Source organism: Plasmodium cynomolgi, chromosome 9 (genome assembly GCF_000321355.1).
Source record: "Plasmodium cynomolgi strain B DNA, chromosome 9, whole genome shotgun sequence".
Lineage (NCBI taxonomy): Eukaryota > Apicomplexa > Aconoidasida > Haemosporida > Plasmodiidae > Plasmodium > Plasmodium cynomolgi.
In genome coordinates this window covers 1,946,336-1,963,205 of record NC_020402.1, presented here as the reverse complement: position 1 = coordinate 1,963,205, position 16,870 = coordinate 1,946,336, and the positions used below count along the sequence as shown (strand labels likewise).

The 16,870-nt window shown below is 34.7% G+C and overlaps 4 protein-coding genes across 4 annotated transcripts; 2 read left to right on the top strand and 2 right to left on the bottom strand.

Annotated features, from left to right (window-relative positions):
* Nucleotides 1–1,872: 1,872 nt before the first annotated feature.
* PCYB_095300 (MAEBL) lies at nucleotides 1,873–6,862 on the bottom strand (the record flags this gene model as incomplete). The annotated part of the gene is made up of 2 exons (XM_004222645.1): nucleotides 1,873–6,464; nucleotides 6,688–6,862. The coding sequence occupies 2 exons, from the start codon at nucleotides 6,860–6,862 to the stop codon at nucleotides 1,873–1,875; spliced, it is 4,767 nt and encodes a 1,588-aa protein (XP_004222693.1).
* A 1,585-nt stretch (nucleotides 6,863–8,447) lies between these two features.
* Nucleotides 8,448–9,584, bottom strand: PCYB_095290 (hypothetical protein; the record flags this gene model as incomplete). The annotated part of the gene is made up of 2 exons (XM_004222644.1): nucleotides 8,862–9,584; nucleotides 8,448–8,752 (listed from the first exon to the last, which is right to left on the bottom strand). The coding sequence occupies exons 1-2, from the start codon at nucleotides 8,983–8,985 to the stop codon at nucleotides 8,448–8,450; spliced, it is 429 nt and encodes a 142-aa protein (XP_004222692.1). The 5' UTR covers nucleotides 8,986–9,584.
* Nucleotides 9,585–10,659: 1,075 nt separating this feature from the next.
* On the top strand, nucleotides 10,660–12,406 carry PCYB_095280 (hypothetical protein; the record flags this gene model as incomplete). Its single annotated transcript, XM_004222643.1, has 4 exons — nucleotides 10,660–11,182; nucleotides 11,241–11,839; nucleotides 12,117–12,206; nucleotides 12,347–12,406. 4 exons carry the CDS (start codon nucleotides 10,660–10,662, stop codon nucleotides 12,404–12,406), a joined length of 1,272 nt encoding a protein of 423 aa, XP_004222691.1.
* Nucleotides 12,407–13,671: 1,265 nt separating this feature from the next.
* On the top strand, nucleotides 13,672–16,689 carry PCYB_095270 (farnesyltransferase beta subunit; the record flags this gene model as incomplete). The annotated part of the gene is made up of 1 exon (XM_004222642.1): nucleotides 13,672–16,689. A coding segment is annotated over one exon (3,015 nt), but the record flags the coding sequence as incomplete, so codon positions are not given.
* Nucleotides 16,690–16,870: the final 181 nt, after the last annotated feature.

The following is a 16,870-nucleotide window of genomic DNA, read 5'->3' as shown; positions in this document are numbered from 1 at the left end:
ATAATTAAATTCACAAAAACTGTAAACCTATGGATGCACTTTCATGTACATTTTTTGACTTTTTTTTTTTTTTTTAAGTTGTCATTTCTAGCGTAAATTATATGTTTTTGTATTTTAACCCTTGCTTTTATAAAAAAAAAAAAAAAAAACATTAATATACTGTAAGAGATACATATGGGTTATTCATTAAATAAAACGAAGCAGGACCTATAACACTATATTTGAAAATACGACATCGAAAGGAACTTTTAAATTTAACGTATTCATTTTTCATGCGCCATTATATATTAAATTTGTATTGTTTATTTTGTTTGACATTTTTTTCTTTTTTTCTTTTTTTTTTTTACTTCCCTCCTTTTTTGCGTTATTTTAAATACGATTTTTTTTTATTTTTTTCCTTAATAATAAATGAAATAACGAATTTCCTCTTATTTAACACACCCTGGATCATGCAAAGGTACATTTAGCTAAATGCAATTTTGTGACCTTCCGCAAGGGGTGAAATAGAAACGCTAACAATGCGCTGTGCTTAAATAAAACTGAAGTGCGCGATGTTATGATAAATTAACACTAACTAAAGAACATTGGAAAAGTAAACAACCAATTGCACAAATTATAGCTTCATCAACAACGTAATAAATACGCACCCTTCTTCCAAGAGGAATAATTTCACACCATTTTTTCCCTACTGTGTTTTTCACTTTATCAAGCATAGACATGAATAAACTAAAACCGATTTACAACATTCGTTATATTTACATTTGTTTTCATAAAAACAGGACAACTTCCAATTTATTAAAGAATTTTATTCACAACAATTAATATTTTTACTAACTATTTCGTGAAGCTATTTTTCCAAAAAAGAAGCAATTCATTATATTGAAGTTTAGTGTGGAATGTTCTCTATTCACTTTTGTAAAATTACGGACACATAAAAATATACTGAAAAAAAAAAATTCAAGTAAACACACTCCTCATCGTTCAAAATGAGAGAAACGATAACGGTGCATTGGACAAAATTTATGTACACATATTTATCATTTAAAATATAAATAATATGTTTCAGTTTTGACGTTAATTCGGCATAACATTTTACAACTCAAATAATTAACCTGTATAAATCACTGCAAAAGTGTGAAGAAATTTACAGGAATAAATATTTCACACGAAGTTTGAGCAGTTTAAGGATGCACAAAAGGGGTGGTCAAAACAAATGTCATTTATCAGACATGTGCTCGGAAAAATCTAACGGCCCCACTTCCTGTGTTTGTTCCTTGGCTGAAAAAAAAGTAAAAAAATTAAGCAAAATTAAGCAAAAATTGGAAAAATAACGCTCCCATTTCGTGCACACATTATTTCTTTATGCACTTTTTTGATATCATAAAACATTTCTGCCTTTTGAAGAACTATTACTTATCATTGCTAATGTGTAGACTTTTTCATAATTTTCATCAAACTCATCAAAGGTAGCTTCTTTAAACCTAGGTAGAAAAATAAACAAATATATACAAATTTTTTGCAATAAAAAGGTCTTCATTCTTACTAGAAAGTCTTTTTTAAGAGGGGTAGCAAATACTATAAGTGATTTTTTTTTCTTTTTTAATTTTCTACTTACCATTTTCCCAGAGTAGCTTTTGAACCGATGACAAGCAGGAGTATCAGTACTATTCCTGCTCCAGCAAAATAAACCGCGTCTGTAAAAAAAAATAACTTGGTAAAAATACATATAGTGAAGTTAATCACAGAAATTGAGACAGTTGTATATGTGCACATGTGTGTGTTAGCGAGCAAATTATGTATGTATGTGTTTATTTATTTGTTTGTTTATTTCCTTATTTTTTTTTTTTTTTTTTTTTTTCCTTTTTTTCAATGTCAACGGAACATACTTGAAACTGTACTCTTCTGAAAACATTTGTAATCCCTGTGGCCAAATTCTTCATTCGTACAGTTATAATACTCATTTGAACTATAACTAAAATACTTTAAACAATAATTTGAAATTGAACAACACAGTCCTTTTCTCTCACCATCAGAGCAATTACCAAAAGATATGCTTTCCCTCATATAATCGCAAAACTCTGAAGAAACGTCAACAGTACATGGATTTTTTTTGGATAAATTTATTATCTCCTCCCGCGTTTTTTTAGCATCTCTCTTTATATATTCATCCTTATCTAATTTATCATCTCTGGATTCATAATTTTTTGGTGCATAATTACTGTTTGGAATCTCCGACCCGATATTCTTATCGTCAAGCTGCTTTCTCATTTTCGCTTCTTCGACTTCCTCTTCGAAATTTTCTTCATTATATGCTTCTGGATTCGAATTACTTTCAGAATTTCCATTTTCACCAGAAATATTATTGTTATTGAACTTATGCTTTTGAAACTCCTTTGACTCTTCCCTGTTGTTATTAGATGAATCAGCAACTCCGTTCGTCTTGGAACCCTCAGTCTTTTTACTGTCATTCAATATTAAATTACCTTTTTTTTCTTGCTCAATACTTATAGCATTATGCGAAAATAAATCCTTTTTCTTGCTATCATCCTTTTCGTCCACACCTTCTTTACTTTCATGCGCCACTTTTTTCTTTGCGTCTTCCTCCACTTTTGCCACCTCAGCCCTTCTAGCCTCCTCAGCCTTTCTAGCTTCCTCAACCTTTCTAGCTTCCTCAACCTTTCTAACCTCCTCAGCCTTTCTAGCTTCCTCAGCCTTCCTAGCCTCCTCAGCCTTCCTATCCGCTTCAACCTTCCTAGCCTCCTCAACCTTCATAGCCTCCTCAGCCTTCCTAGCCTCCTCAGCCTTCCTAGCCTCCTCAGCCTTCCTATCCGCTTCAACCTTCCTAGCCTCCTCAGCCTTCCTATCCGCTTCAACCTTCCTAGCCTCCTCAGCCTTCCTAGCTTCCTCAACCTTCCTAGCCTCTTCAGCCTTCCTTTCTTCTTCAGCTTTCTTAGCCGCTTCAGCTTTCTTGGCCGCTTCAGCTTTCTTGGCCGCTTCAGCTTTCTTGGCCGCTTCAGCTTTCTTGGCCGCTTCAGCTTTCTTGGCCGCTTCAGCTTTCTTGGCCGCTTCAGCTTTCTTAGCCGCTTCAGCTTTCTTAGCCGCTTCAGCCTTCCTAGCCGCCTCTGCCTTTCTAGCCGCCTCTGCCTTTCTAGCATCTTCAGCCTTCCTAGCCTCTTCTGCCTTCCTTGCCTCTTCAGCCTGTCTAGCTTCCTCAGCCTTCCTAGCCTCCTCTGCCTTTCTTGTTTCCTCTACCTTTCTTGCTTCCTCAACCCTTCTTGCTTCCTCAACCCTTCTTGCTTCCTCAACCCTTCTTGCTTCCTCAACCCTTCTTGCTTCCTCAACCCTTCTTGCTTCCTCAACCCTTCTTGCTTCCTCAACCCTTCTTGCTTCCTCTACCCTTATTTCTTCTTCATTTTCCTTCGACTCTGTTGCACGACTGTCATGCTTAGCACTGAAGTCAAAGTCTGTTGGATTTAACGCCTTGTCTTCCTCTAGCTGCTTCCTAGCATTAGCCCATTTATTATTGTTACCCTGTTTAACTGAATCGATTATACCTCTCTGCTCAATCAATTCTTCCACAGGTTCTATGTTAAAGTTTTGATCAAAATCAATGTCATTTGTTGTGAGAGATGTAAATGAAAAATGGTTCTCTTTGTGGATGACGCAAGTTGGTTTTTGAAATATATAGTAGCATTCCCCACTAACCGTAAACATATTATCTTTATTAACCGGCTCTTTTGCAATCCAAACCCCCCAGTATTTGCCTATCATACTACTATATAAATCTTTTGGAGAGGTGATAAACAAATATTCTAAACAGGCGTCGAAATTTTGAATACTAATTAAATTTTGTTTTTTGACGAGACTTCTGCATTTTCCTGTTTGTTCATCGTAGATCCCAAAACTTTTGGAATTGAGAGGAAATCTAGGTGGGCATTTTTCTTCATAATCAGGCCTAATAAATGATGTAACATATGTCCAATCCTTAGAATCTGAGGTTTTTCTGATCTTTTGGCAGTTGGGTTTACTTAAGTCATTTTTTTCCTTTCTGCAATTACTGCTTCTTTCCTGTTCATGTGTACCAAGTATGACACATTCATTTGTTGTGTGATTATAATAAGCTGGTAAATTTCGGAAGCATTTATTTCTGTACGTGTCTTCAATACAAGGTCCTAAACAATAGGAGTATATAGAGCAATCGAACAAGTTTTTTATTAACCCTGGATTCTTCATTGGTAACGTTATGTTACTCGTACGCTTTTCACCTCTTTGTCTATTTCCTGCATAATTTGAAATACTCGAACCTAGTCGACCACCCAAACCATAAAGGCCATAATACTTAAACGAATGGCTTTTGCGATCCCATTCCTTCATGGAGAACGGAGATGAAAACACGGTAGACTTGCACATATCATAATTGTAATCATCCATTTTTTCAAACAACTTTTCTTCTTGCGTATTTATTGGACACGATGTTGGAAAACCATGATGCATAGCTATTCCACTTTTATCATATGGAAGTTCGAAATTATATCTGCTTTTTCTGCCCAGATACCCAGTATGTATTTCATTTAAAAATTGTAAATTAAAATGAATATCTTTATTTTTATCTTCAAGTGTTTCAACAATGATAGCTTTTCCATAGTTAGGGCAACTTCCTTGTGCCCTCCCTGGAATTGAATGATTTGGACAAACGTCATTATAATCATCAATTAATAATGACTGTGCGGCACCAGCAGTTTTATTCAATAAAACATCATACTTGAAATTACCCTCTCCAAAATTTCCTTCCTTTTTCCAATTGATAAAAATGTGATTTTTGGGAATATCGAATCTTTCCATAAATCTAGCTTGAGGATTTTTCGACAATTCGGAATTGATATTTGCTTCATTCTGAGAAGCTGACCTGTAATTTATTGTCGGGGAGTTCACATACGAAGTTTGGTATCTTCCTCTGCCACGAACACCTGGATTGTGCAAATAACTTCTGGAAGACTGATTCAGTTCAAGCATTTGACTTATAGGTTCACCCTTGCTTCTAAAAATAGAATCGTCTTTATTTGGATGTGTTGATTCGTGACTCTTTTGCATGGAAAACATATAGTTAAGATTCTTCATGCTTAATCCCGAGTGTTCATTTATTTTTGTTTCCTTCTTCTTTTCCAAAATTCCATATTCTTTTGTCTGTTTTGTTTCTTTATCTTCGTTTCCCGATTTTTTCCTCCTTTTATCCATTTCGCTTAAATCTGTTTTTTTTTCGCTTCCTTCCGATGCGGCTTTTCCAAATTTACTCGCTTCATCGTCCTGTTCATGCATCTCCTCCACCTGTGGATACGTTATATTTTGATCGAAATCAAAAGAATTCGCGGTCAGATTCGTAAAGGAATAGTGGTTTTCCTTTTTCAAGACACAATTTGGTTTCTTCTTCAAAATGGAACACATTCCAATGTCATTCATGGAATTTAATTTTTTGGAACTACCTTCCAAAACCCAAACCCCCCATAAGAAATTATCTCTGCGAGTTTCGCTATCCCTCTCAAGATGATTGAATAATCCTTCAATACAATTTTTGAAAGTTGTTTTATAACTCTCATGATCATTTTTTACAGCAGATTTGCATTCACCAGTACTATCATTGTAGTAGCCAAATACTGTATCATTTAATGGAAATCTTGGAGGGCATTTTGTCTCATAATCTGGACGCAAAAATGACGATGCGTAGGTCCATTCTTTCCCTCTTTCCTTTTTTATTGGCACAAAACATCTCTCAAAACCATCTGAATTTTGAGACAGGCAATTTCTTCTTCTACTTCCTTCATGTGTTCCTAGGATAACGCACTCCTTCGTTTTGTGGTTAAAAACGACAGGTAAACTGCGAAAACATTCGTTATCAAAATCTTTGTCAAAACATGGACCCATACAATAGGAATAAATAGAACAGTCGGACAAATCTTTTATTAAGCCTGGGAAGCTCATTTTTTTAGTCTCATGACTTTCCGACGGATTATAATCATGTAGAGGGTAATTCATATTGGAGCCGAGTCGACCTCCTAATCCGTGCCATCCAAAGTGTGAATATTTATTCCGCAACGTATGTTTTTTATTTCTTCTAGCGGATTGCATATGACTGTAAACTCGTCTAAAACACATATCATATTCTTGTTCCTTTTTTATCAGCAAACTATGATTTTCGTCCAAAGGACAACGCTTAAAGAGACCTTGGTACATGGCCATCCCACTGTTTTCCAATGGAATTTCTATTGAAAGATTCAATTTCATGTTCAACAAACCGAAACTAATTTCATTTAAAAAATCTTCATTATATTCATCTCCGTTTAGATCCATTACGAATGTTTTCCCATAATCGGGACAACTACCCTTGTACATTCCTTGGACATCATGGTTTGGGCAGGTTTCTGTCATATTCTTTGTGCTAAGCTTAGAGTTTGCATTCTCTTCATCATCTAAAAGGAGGGAGGAAAAAAAAGTTATTTTCCATAAACATCAGCGAAACTAACAATGCGCATGGAACACGGAAAGAACTTCACACTGTTACATAGAAATATGTGGGGGCATATATTCTAACGTGACTCGGGGCACAAAATTGGCATGTACAAAAATATTAGCAGACGCATGTACATATTATTCGTGAGCAAAGAATCAGCCTTCTTCATTTTTTCTGCTTACCTATATCATATTTATAGTCCCCTTTTCCTAACACACCATTTGTAGACCACCTTATGTTTATGTGATTCTTGGCTATGTCAAATCTGTCCATAAACTCCTTCTGAGGATTCGCTATACTCCTCGCTTTACAAATACAAGAGAATGCCACAAGGGCTAAAAAACCGTACAGCGTCATCTTAACCACTCTTTAAAGGGTGTAAAAAAAAATATATATATATATACGTACTTCTACTATACAGAAAAAATAATCATAATATAATCTTGCACTGGAGAACCAGGCCAAATATCTTTGATGGTAAATGAGCACCAATTACATTCAGTAAGAAAAATTTAAAAAGTGTGAAGGATCTATACACAAATTACTCTAACCGTTCTTTCCTTTTTTCTTAAAGACAATTCAAATAAACGCATTTAAAAATTTGATAAACCGATCCATTCAGAAAAAAAAATAAAAGTAAAATAAAAATAGCTAGCTGTACACTAGTAGAGAACGGAAAAAAAAAAATTCGTTAAAAAAAAATTCAGGAAAATTCTGAATTCCCAGGAGAATTCTTTACAACGTAAAATTTGGAAGCAAGAAGAATTCACTTAACTGTCCACACAAATATGCAAGCACATTTACGTGTGTATTGTGTACATATACACATGGGGGTACACGTTTAAGATGCAAAATATAGCAACATACTGTTCTATATGGCACGCTGAAGCATCTTGATGTTCCTTTAAAAAATTAGGCACGCGGACAAGCGAGCAACACACATTCGCGTGAATCATCAGTACAGAAAAAAGTCAAGTAAACGTTTGAAAGGGATTAAAAGGTGAAAACAATTTTTAAGCAAAGAAGAAAAAAATAAAATAGCAAAATGGAAAAATAGTGAAATAAAAAGTTAACCAATAAGATGTAGACACACACACAGATCGTACATTTACGAGCCACTTCTTAATGTTGCTTTAAATTTTTTACAAAATAAAATAAACCTCCAACACAATTAAAATAAACCTTTCGGCTAATGGTTGCGCTCAAAACAGCTACACGAACTACCTTTATTTTGAGTTTATTTCTTTTTAAAAGAAGCTTTAATGAGCCTCAAAATGAAGATGATAACCTTTCTTGTAGCAGTACATGCAAATTTTTTTTTTTTATCTGTCTCAACCTTTACGCATGTTGCACCATACGCGTTTTAGTTCTAAAGTTCTAATTTTTGTAAAAAACAGCTCACTCACTACTCATATAAAAAAAAAAAAAATAATAAACTTGATTATAAAAAAAAAAAAAAAAAAGAACCAAAACGGCATCATTTTATTCTTACATTTTTTATTCCACCTTGTGACGCCAATTTGTAAAAATTTCGTAACAGCTAGATACATAAATGTGTGCATTATGTATTCGTGAACATGTGCATATACACACAAGAAATGTGCGCAACTAGGCTATTACTTTTTGTTACATCAATTTTATAAAATGGCATTTCTACTTACAACGGCTTCTGTGCAGTATTTGTGGAAAAACCCTAACACTAAATGCGCATGCAGAGCCTTTTCACATTTATGAGCTTGCTAACATGCATGCAAAAAGACACCTGCTCTTTTTACTTTCACGAGGTGACTCGAAGGATTGACGAGCACAGCTCTTTCCTAAAAAAAATAAAATAAAGAATAAAATGTTGTACTTATATTTAAAGTGATAGTTACGTTTTACGCAAATAACGGATGTTACATATTAATTCGTGCGCACACCCGCACGCGACAACGCGCCTACATTACCCCAACATGGTCTTGATTTTTCTCCACTTGTCATCGGTAGCATCATTTACTGCGCACATCTGCTGCAAAACCTTAACTGTTTTATTTTTGTCTAAATATTCTAGGGGCACAATTTCAACCCCCACAATTTCAGCATTGTTGCTGTTGTTGTTGTCATTACTTTTTTTATATATAAATATGCCATCTGATATAAAAAACTGTTTCTTTTCCTTCTCGTCAAATTCGACAGTAATTATTCCATTTCTTAATAACGTAACTAGGGGGCTGTGGTTATTTGTTATGGTGAAATATCCTTCAATTCCTGCAAAAAAAAAATAAAATAAAATAAAAATAATAAAATAAATAAACCCACTAGGCGTGCTTCCTACTGATTCGCCTTTTTTTAAATTTCTGCTTCCTATTTCGAGAACCTGGAAAAGAAGCCCTTTTAATTACTTGATTTCTGAATATGGATTCACTAGACGAAGATATGGTTAAGTACAAGTTGCTGCTTTTTGCTGTGCTGAAAAATATCCTCCGTGTTCTGTTCAACATTTTTATTTACTTAAGCGATCAGGTATGTGAAAATTTCGCGTTGTGCCTTACTCAATATGGTTTGTCTTTCCTTATTCGTTATTTTTCGCCAATACCTGTTTTTTTTTTTTTTTTTTGTGCCACTTTTTTTTTTGCTAATCTTTGCTCTCTCACCCTATATTTTATTTTAACTGCATTTTACATAAATATCATTTATCTTACATAGTACCCTGGGCAACTTGGCGCATTCTAAATGTGCTCAAACGGTATAGAATCAGCCTGCTATTTATTTTCCCTTTTGGTGAAATTATTTGTAATCATAAAAAGGGGGTTATATCTTCCTCTGTAAGGGGAATAAATGTAGCGCTATTTTTACTATGCTAAATGGAGCCCTTTATGTACACAAAAATTCTTCTTTTTCCATGACTGCATATTTTTTTGAGTACATTCTGTAATGAAAGGAAAATACTTGCGTTGTTGTTTCCCGATTTGATTAATACCTCGTTGACGTTTTAAATATTTCAAAATGTTCCTCCGAACAGAATAAGAAAGAATTTTCTTGGAAACAAAAAATAAAATTCTCTGGAAAGGTGCTGTTGATTTGATTTTTCCTTCTGAACATTTCAAAATTGTCGCGTTTTTTTTTTTTTTTTTTTTTTTTTTTCCTTGTTGGTTCTTTTTCGGATGGATGATCTCTTACAAAATTGCCATTTAAATTACACAATGGGGAGCACGAAGAGATGTAAAATTATAAGTAAATTCGAGCAAAAATTGCCATGTTAATATAATCCCACAAAATGCAAGCGCGTGTACGTGTATGTAACAAATACATACTTTGCTTTTTTTTTTTGAAAGCGCAAAAAATGAGGTGTATCATCCAAGCAGTGCTACGTGAGTCACGGTCGCAACTGTATATAAAAACGAACCTTTCAAATTTTATGACTCTTTAAAAATTAAATTTAAAAAACGTAAACGGGCACTAGGACGATAACAAAATTGGTTTCCGAAGGATAAATGTGCCTGCAATAGGGGGTATACATTTATACATGTACTAGCATTTAATTTACACCTCTCGCGCAGCCGCAAAATAAAAATTCTTAAAAAAAAAAAAAAGGGGTAAAGTCAGTTGCTTCATTTTCTGAAATGTTGGCACTTTTACGCTTCCATCAAAATATACATACATGTATTTACATAAATATACATGTATACGCACGTGTAGAAGAATTACACACGCGCTTCCACCTCCCCTTTCTCCTTTTTTCAACTGAATCTCATGTGCCTATTTCAGAGCCGCGTTACCCCACTGTCGCACATTTTCATGCAGTGAGAGGAACAACGCAACATTAAAAACTTCTCACGCGTGTAAAAAGTGCCACTTAAAAGTAAATTTCCCCAAAGCGCTCCTTGTTTTTCCCTAATTGTGTAACACAAACTACAAAAAATCAACCGCCGCATAGAACTAAGCAAATAGGTTTAACACGCAGAGGGTTAAAGGAAAAAAAATACAACTACTCCCCCAAAAACACGCACTCAAAATATAACCCTCTGTGATGTATGATGATATAAAGAAAAAAAAAAGTGAAAACCAGAAAAAAAAAAAAAGGCAATAAGGAAAACAATAACCCTTTCAATGAAAATGAAAGCGAAAACGCTAAAAAGGGTGTAAAAAAAAACGGGGGAAATGTAACCAACATTATGGAATACGAAAGTGCAAAAGTAAATAAAAACTGTGAGGAGTACACAAACCAGCAGAAGTGTGCATCACATAACGGTACCCCCAAACCCGACGTGCGCGAGGGTACAAATGATGATCAAAACATGTATTACATCTTCGAAGAGTTAATATTTAATGAAGACATGAAAAAAAAAGTACGCCATTACACATGGTTTTATTACTTCGAAAATCTGGTGTTAAAATTGGACAACTTTGTAACCCAAATATTGAATTACTCCTACTACATTCTTAACAACATGGCCACCCCCTCAAACAGTAGTGGCATAAATAACAAGCGTAACATACTTCTGGTGCAGTCAACTCTCACAGTGAAACTGGTAAATAGGAGGAATAGGAAAAAAAAATTCACCTCCAGTTTTAACCACAATGCATTTAAGCGCATAGAACAAATAGTTATGCACAAAGAAGAAATAAACACAAACAGCAAAATAGATAAAAACGAACTGAAAATTCTAAACTATTTAAAAAATCAAAACATAAAAAGTATGATTTATATTAACGACATTTTTGAGCCACAATTTTTTTCTATTTTTTTTTTAAGCCCACACAACAGAGGAAAAAGAAATTGCCAATTTTATTAGCAAACAAAATGACATAACAGAACATTCCCCGAATGAAAATGTCCAAAAATTAGATTGTAATGAGTATGGGATACTGAGAGGGTATGATATTATCCTCCTAAGGTATTCGTACGAGATTATTTATTTTTACAAAAATAGTAAAGCGACGGCAAGCTACAATAATCATATATACAATCAGGCCCACCAGCATGAAAAAATTACCAAAAAAAATCATCAGAAAAGCAAAAAAAAGGAAGAAAATGATCATGCAAATGAGCAGGTGCCAAGGGGAACTAATAACGACACGCTCAATAAAGACATAATAGAAAAAAACAAATATCACACGATGCTCACATGGAGGAACTACTTAAACGACTCAAATGAATTAAAACAGTGTGTTGTGCTGGATGCACTAAATATATGTTCCGGAATGGATGGATATATTGACGGAGAAAATTTTAACTTTGACGTTTTGGTAAATGATGCCTACTCCTACTTGGTGAAATACAAAACGAAGTTGTCCATCTTCCGGTTGATATACGCCGTTACGTCCCTACTGAAGAGCCAAATGCGACCAATTGTATTTAAAAAAAAAATAAATAATAATAAAATAATAAATGAACAATCCAAAAGAGGCACACATTTTATGTGCCTGCACACGCATACATTCATGCGCTTGTAGCTGCATATATGAAAATACATAAGCTTGTAGAGAGTTACCACCCAACTTAGTCATTTTTGCACTACACATGTCAACGCGCACACGTTCCAGCGCAAGCGGAACGTCCAGCAGACATCAAACGCACACATCTTCATGCTTCTAACAAAATGCACGTTTCTAACTCTCCGCGACTCAGATATATATTCCCCACTGGTGGTACCATGACATACCTTTATGTGAAAATAATATCATCGAATCGGGAGATTTCCACTTATTCGTTTTTAAGGTAGCGCTTACGTACACATGTATGTACCTACATGTAACATCCCTTCATCCATTTTATACTTTCAAACGTTGGGTACCCCTTAAAGGAATATGCACCGCGTTCAAATTATCCCCTTTTCCTCCACTTTTTTTTTTTTTCAGGAATTAGAAAAAGACGGATTCCTTAAAATTGGAAATAAAACAAAGATTCTTCTGTGCTAACCATGGATGAAAAGGGTAACTGCGCTGATTGAGTAAAAAAGAAAGGGTGTCTCACCCCCCCCCATGCTGTTTGTCCTTTTGTTATAAGAAATGATTTTCTTTTACTTTTTCTTTTACTTTTGCATTTTCTCCATATACCTCTTTTGTTCCTGTTCCCACACTGCAGATACAGATTTGTTTGTCGAGCTGGCCATAGAGGAAAATGCAATCCTCTGCACGAATAATAACGATATCATTAAATACTACATTGACGTACGAACGCAAAAGGGAAAAAATTTACTACATTTCCACGTGATGCAGCCATGGTTGCACAATTTTTGTGTACCCTTTCTTTTCTCCCTTTAACCCCAGTTAATATACACCTTTTTTATGTACACCACATGTGCACGTATCTTCTTACAGATTTGTGAAAATGCGAAAGTTTCCAAGTTCATTGCAAAGGGAACCTTTTTTATGCTGGCCAACTTTCTTTAAAAAAGAAGACCTGAAATAGCTTTCGTGTTACACTTTTAAGATAAAAAGGAGCTATCACTACGCCAAGTTTTTACAAATTGGCAGAAGGACGAATGGAATGATATGAGATGAAACAAAATAATAGGCACATAAGTACCCAAAATACAGTAAAAAATAATTAATCCTTTTCCTTACACCGGAATGTTTTTTCAAAAATTATACAAATGCTGTTTAATATTTTGAATCTCTTGCATTTTTTTTTTTTTTTTTTATTGTAAGAATAAGTACACGTTTATGTGCCCCTTTTTTTAACGAATTAACCACTTTGTTTTAATTATTAAAGATTTGTTTATACACTCTTTAAATGCTGGTTTATCCTTTTTAACACTTCTCATTATGCACCTCATTTTTTCTATACCTTATAATTTTTTTCATTTTTTCTATACCTTATCATTTTTTTTATTTTTCCTATACCTTATCATTTTTTTCATTTTCTCCATTTTCCTCATATTTTTCCCACTTTTGCGCATAACCCGCGCCATGTTATTTAAACATGCCGGGCACTTGCGATTTTTTTCGTAAAAGCTTGTTTAATTTTGTCGTACTGCACGTCTGCACAAAAGGGTAAAATAAGCACGTCAATTGGTTATTAAAAAGGAGGAAAACACAAAAACAACAAAAAAACAAAAACAAAAAAAACACAAAAAATGTTTTTCTATACGGCAACATTTCATTCCAACCAACTCGTTTAAGGCATACACAACTTTTACCTTTCAACTGTACTTTCATTCATTTTGAACTTCCTTTTAAAGAAACCATGCGTTGCACTTTCCGTTCTGCACAAAGCGGCTGCGACTGAGAACAAAAATAAACAAAGAACAAACAAGCGCAGCAAGCAAAAAAGAGGCCAAGCCGAAGATGAATTCCGGTGACACGTACACGCTAAGGTACAACAAAAAAAAACACCTTGCAGTGCTACTATTCGAGTTAACAAAATATGAAAAAAAAAAAGATGGCTTCAAGCCAGATTTTGAAAACGATGAATTTTACAACCAGGTAGAAAAGCTCATACAGCTGCTATTTAATTATATATTTAATTTAAGCAAAGAAAGCTACGCAGACTGCAAAGATGACATCCCTCATGAGTGTTATCATTCCAGTTCTTCCGAAAAATTAAGCGATATTTTAACAAATTCTAGTGAAGACGATGAAGAACTATCGAACCTTTTCCCATTTAAGGAAGCCCACGCGCAAGAAGGAGACACTCCACATATTGATAATGGCGAAGAGGAGGACAAACTCGAATCTATAGAGTTCAAAGGAAGGGGTGCGAATGCTAACAAGAGTTTCATGGAGACCTCCAGTTCATCTTCCCACGACTCTCCCAACATAGATGACAATATAAACCGTGTCACCAGTGTACCCCTAAAAAAGGACAGACCCAATAAGGCATCTCTCCAAAAACAAAATACTCAAAAAGAATCATCTCACGAAAGAAATAATAACCATATGTCCGAACATTTTTTCAACTTTAATTTAAAATGCAACCAAAATACACAAACGCTAAAGGAAAAAAAGAAGGTAGAAGAACAAATATTAAGCATCTACTATAAGATCTTCTCTTCCAACATCATTGATATGCTTTTAAATAGTCTCACTGTAGAAATTTCAGATATTATTTTATTCTTCCTTTTCGATAACGTTGGAAGTATTGACGATATTAGTTCCTTCTTTACCAAGGGGCATTACACCTTTGAGATGATACACACATACATTCAGAAGAAAAAATTTAGTCGTGCTGTGACGTCTTCAAGTAAGGGAGCATATAAACACAGGTGCTCAAACAACCCATCTCATTTTGAAAAAAGGCACCAAACGGAGGATACTAAAAATGCGTGCATTAGGGGAAAGGAACAAGAGGGTGACACACAGAGTACGGCGGAAAAAACTAAGAGAGGACAAAATACAGAAGAACGATGCCCCCCTTTAGACGCCAAAAGTAAGGTAGAAGGAGGTCCATCTCTGAATGAAGAATGGTCTACTACCAACATCAGCGCTCAAAAAATCACAAACGATGACAATGCAAATGATGCAAACGGGGAAAATGAAGAGGGAAACAGTACCTATTACTTAAGCGAAATATTGCCAGAAAACATTATCCACTACTCAAGCGAAATGTTGCCAGAAGAAGGCGCAAAAGATATAAACCTACCCTCGGCGAGCAACCATCCTCGGGACGTCTCTAAACTAAGAAATGCTCTCATTAAAGAGGACACATTAATTGTTGAAAATTTTCACTTCCAGTTAAACAAATCCTCCGTTCTGCTTAACAAATTTATCAGCGTGTTAAATGTACATCTAGAAAAGCAGAAGCATTTCAAATTCTGCACTGATATATTTTTCGTAAAAAATTTAAGGTTGAGCTTTTTGGAAGCATCGAAGCCGTGGATTTTCTATTGGTGTATTCACACTATCTACATCTTACATAACGATTTGGAGATTGAGCAGAAGTTAGGCAAGACCACCTTTGGTTATATAAAACAGTGCGTCTTCGTCTATTTAAATAAAATAAAAAACGAAAATGGAGCCTTAGGAGGTGGACTAAATCAGTATACCCACATAGCGACTACGTACGCGGCGGTATGTGTGTTTATATACCTACACGATGACGAAAATAATTTTTTAAGCTTTCTAGATAAAAAAAAATTACACTCCTATATCCTTAAGTTAAAATGTAAAGATGGTTCATTTCGATTACACAAAAATGGGGAGATAGACATGAGAGGCACCTACTGTGCTATAGCAGTATGTTCCATGTGTCACATACTAACTAATGAAGTAAAAAAAAATGTGGAAAAATATATTCTGTCCTGTCAAAATTACGAAGGCGGATTTACAAGTGAAAAATTTCAAGAAAGTCACGGAGGTTATACCTATTGCGCCTTAGCTACTTTGTGCATTCTAGGAAAAGTTCAAAAAGTGAATATGAATAAATTAGTACATTGGCTAATTAACAAACAAGGGAACTTAGAGGGCGCGTTTATGGGAAGAACCAATAAATTAGTGGATGCTTGCTACTCATTCTGGATTGGATCCATTTTCTTTTTAATAAACGAAATGCATATATTAAAGCAGTTCCTGCAGAGTTGCAAAAATGGAAATAAAAAAAAGCATATTCGTGGAAGAGACCAAATTGTGGATAACACAGATTTCCCCAATTTTAATGAGCCAAACAATTTTGAAAAAATGAATGTAATGGGAAGCAGTTCAAATGGGGCAAAAGGTGAACATCCCTCTATCGACACAGCGGATAACCACAAAACGCGTAACAAAGCTAAGGGCAGTCATCACTCTGACTGCATCGATGCGCCGTCCAAATCGGATCACATGAGTAGTAAGAACCCCCCCATGACAACTCAAATACACAAAGAACAAATCAACTTTGAAAATTATAAAAATAAATTCTTGCAAAAAAAAGTCATGTTTAATATGAATTTCTTAAAGCTCTATTTGCTCGTATGCTCTCAAAGCAATAAGGGTGGCATGAAGGACAAGCCGATGGAAAAAGTTGATTATTATCATACGTGCTATGCCTTAAGTGGTTTGTCCATAATAGAAAACTACATATTGTCACATAAACCAGACGATGAGACGTACAATACGGACCATATAAATCACCTGAACAGAATTCACATCCTTTACAATATAACCGTTTCAAAGGTATACAAAAGTTACACCTACTTTTCTCCCTCTTTTCCGCTAAGTGAAAACAAGATTAATCACCGAGTTGGGAAGGGTGCTTACTTATATTTGAAGCGGCTCCTTTGCTGATATCATCCCCTGTTGATAGGAGTCAGTTATGTACGTTTGTGTACACGCAGTTGCTTCTTACATATTATGTACCGATAACACACAGCAAAAAGCTGTACTAAGGGTGATAACATAGATAAAAAAAAAAATAAATAATAAACACCTTCAACAATTTGACATTTTCCTTTTTTTTTTTTTTTT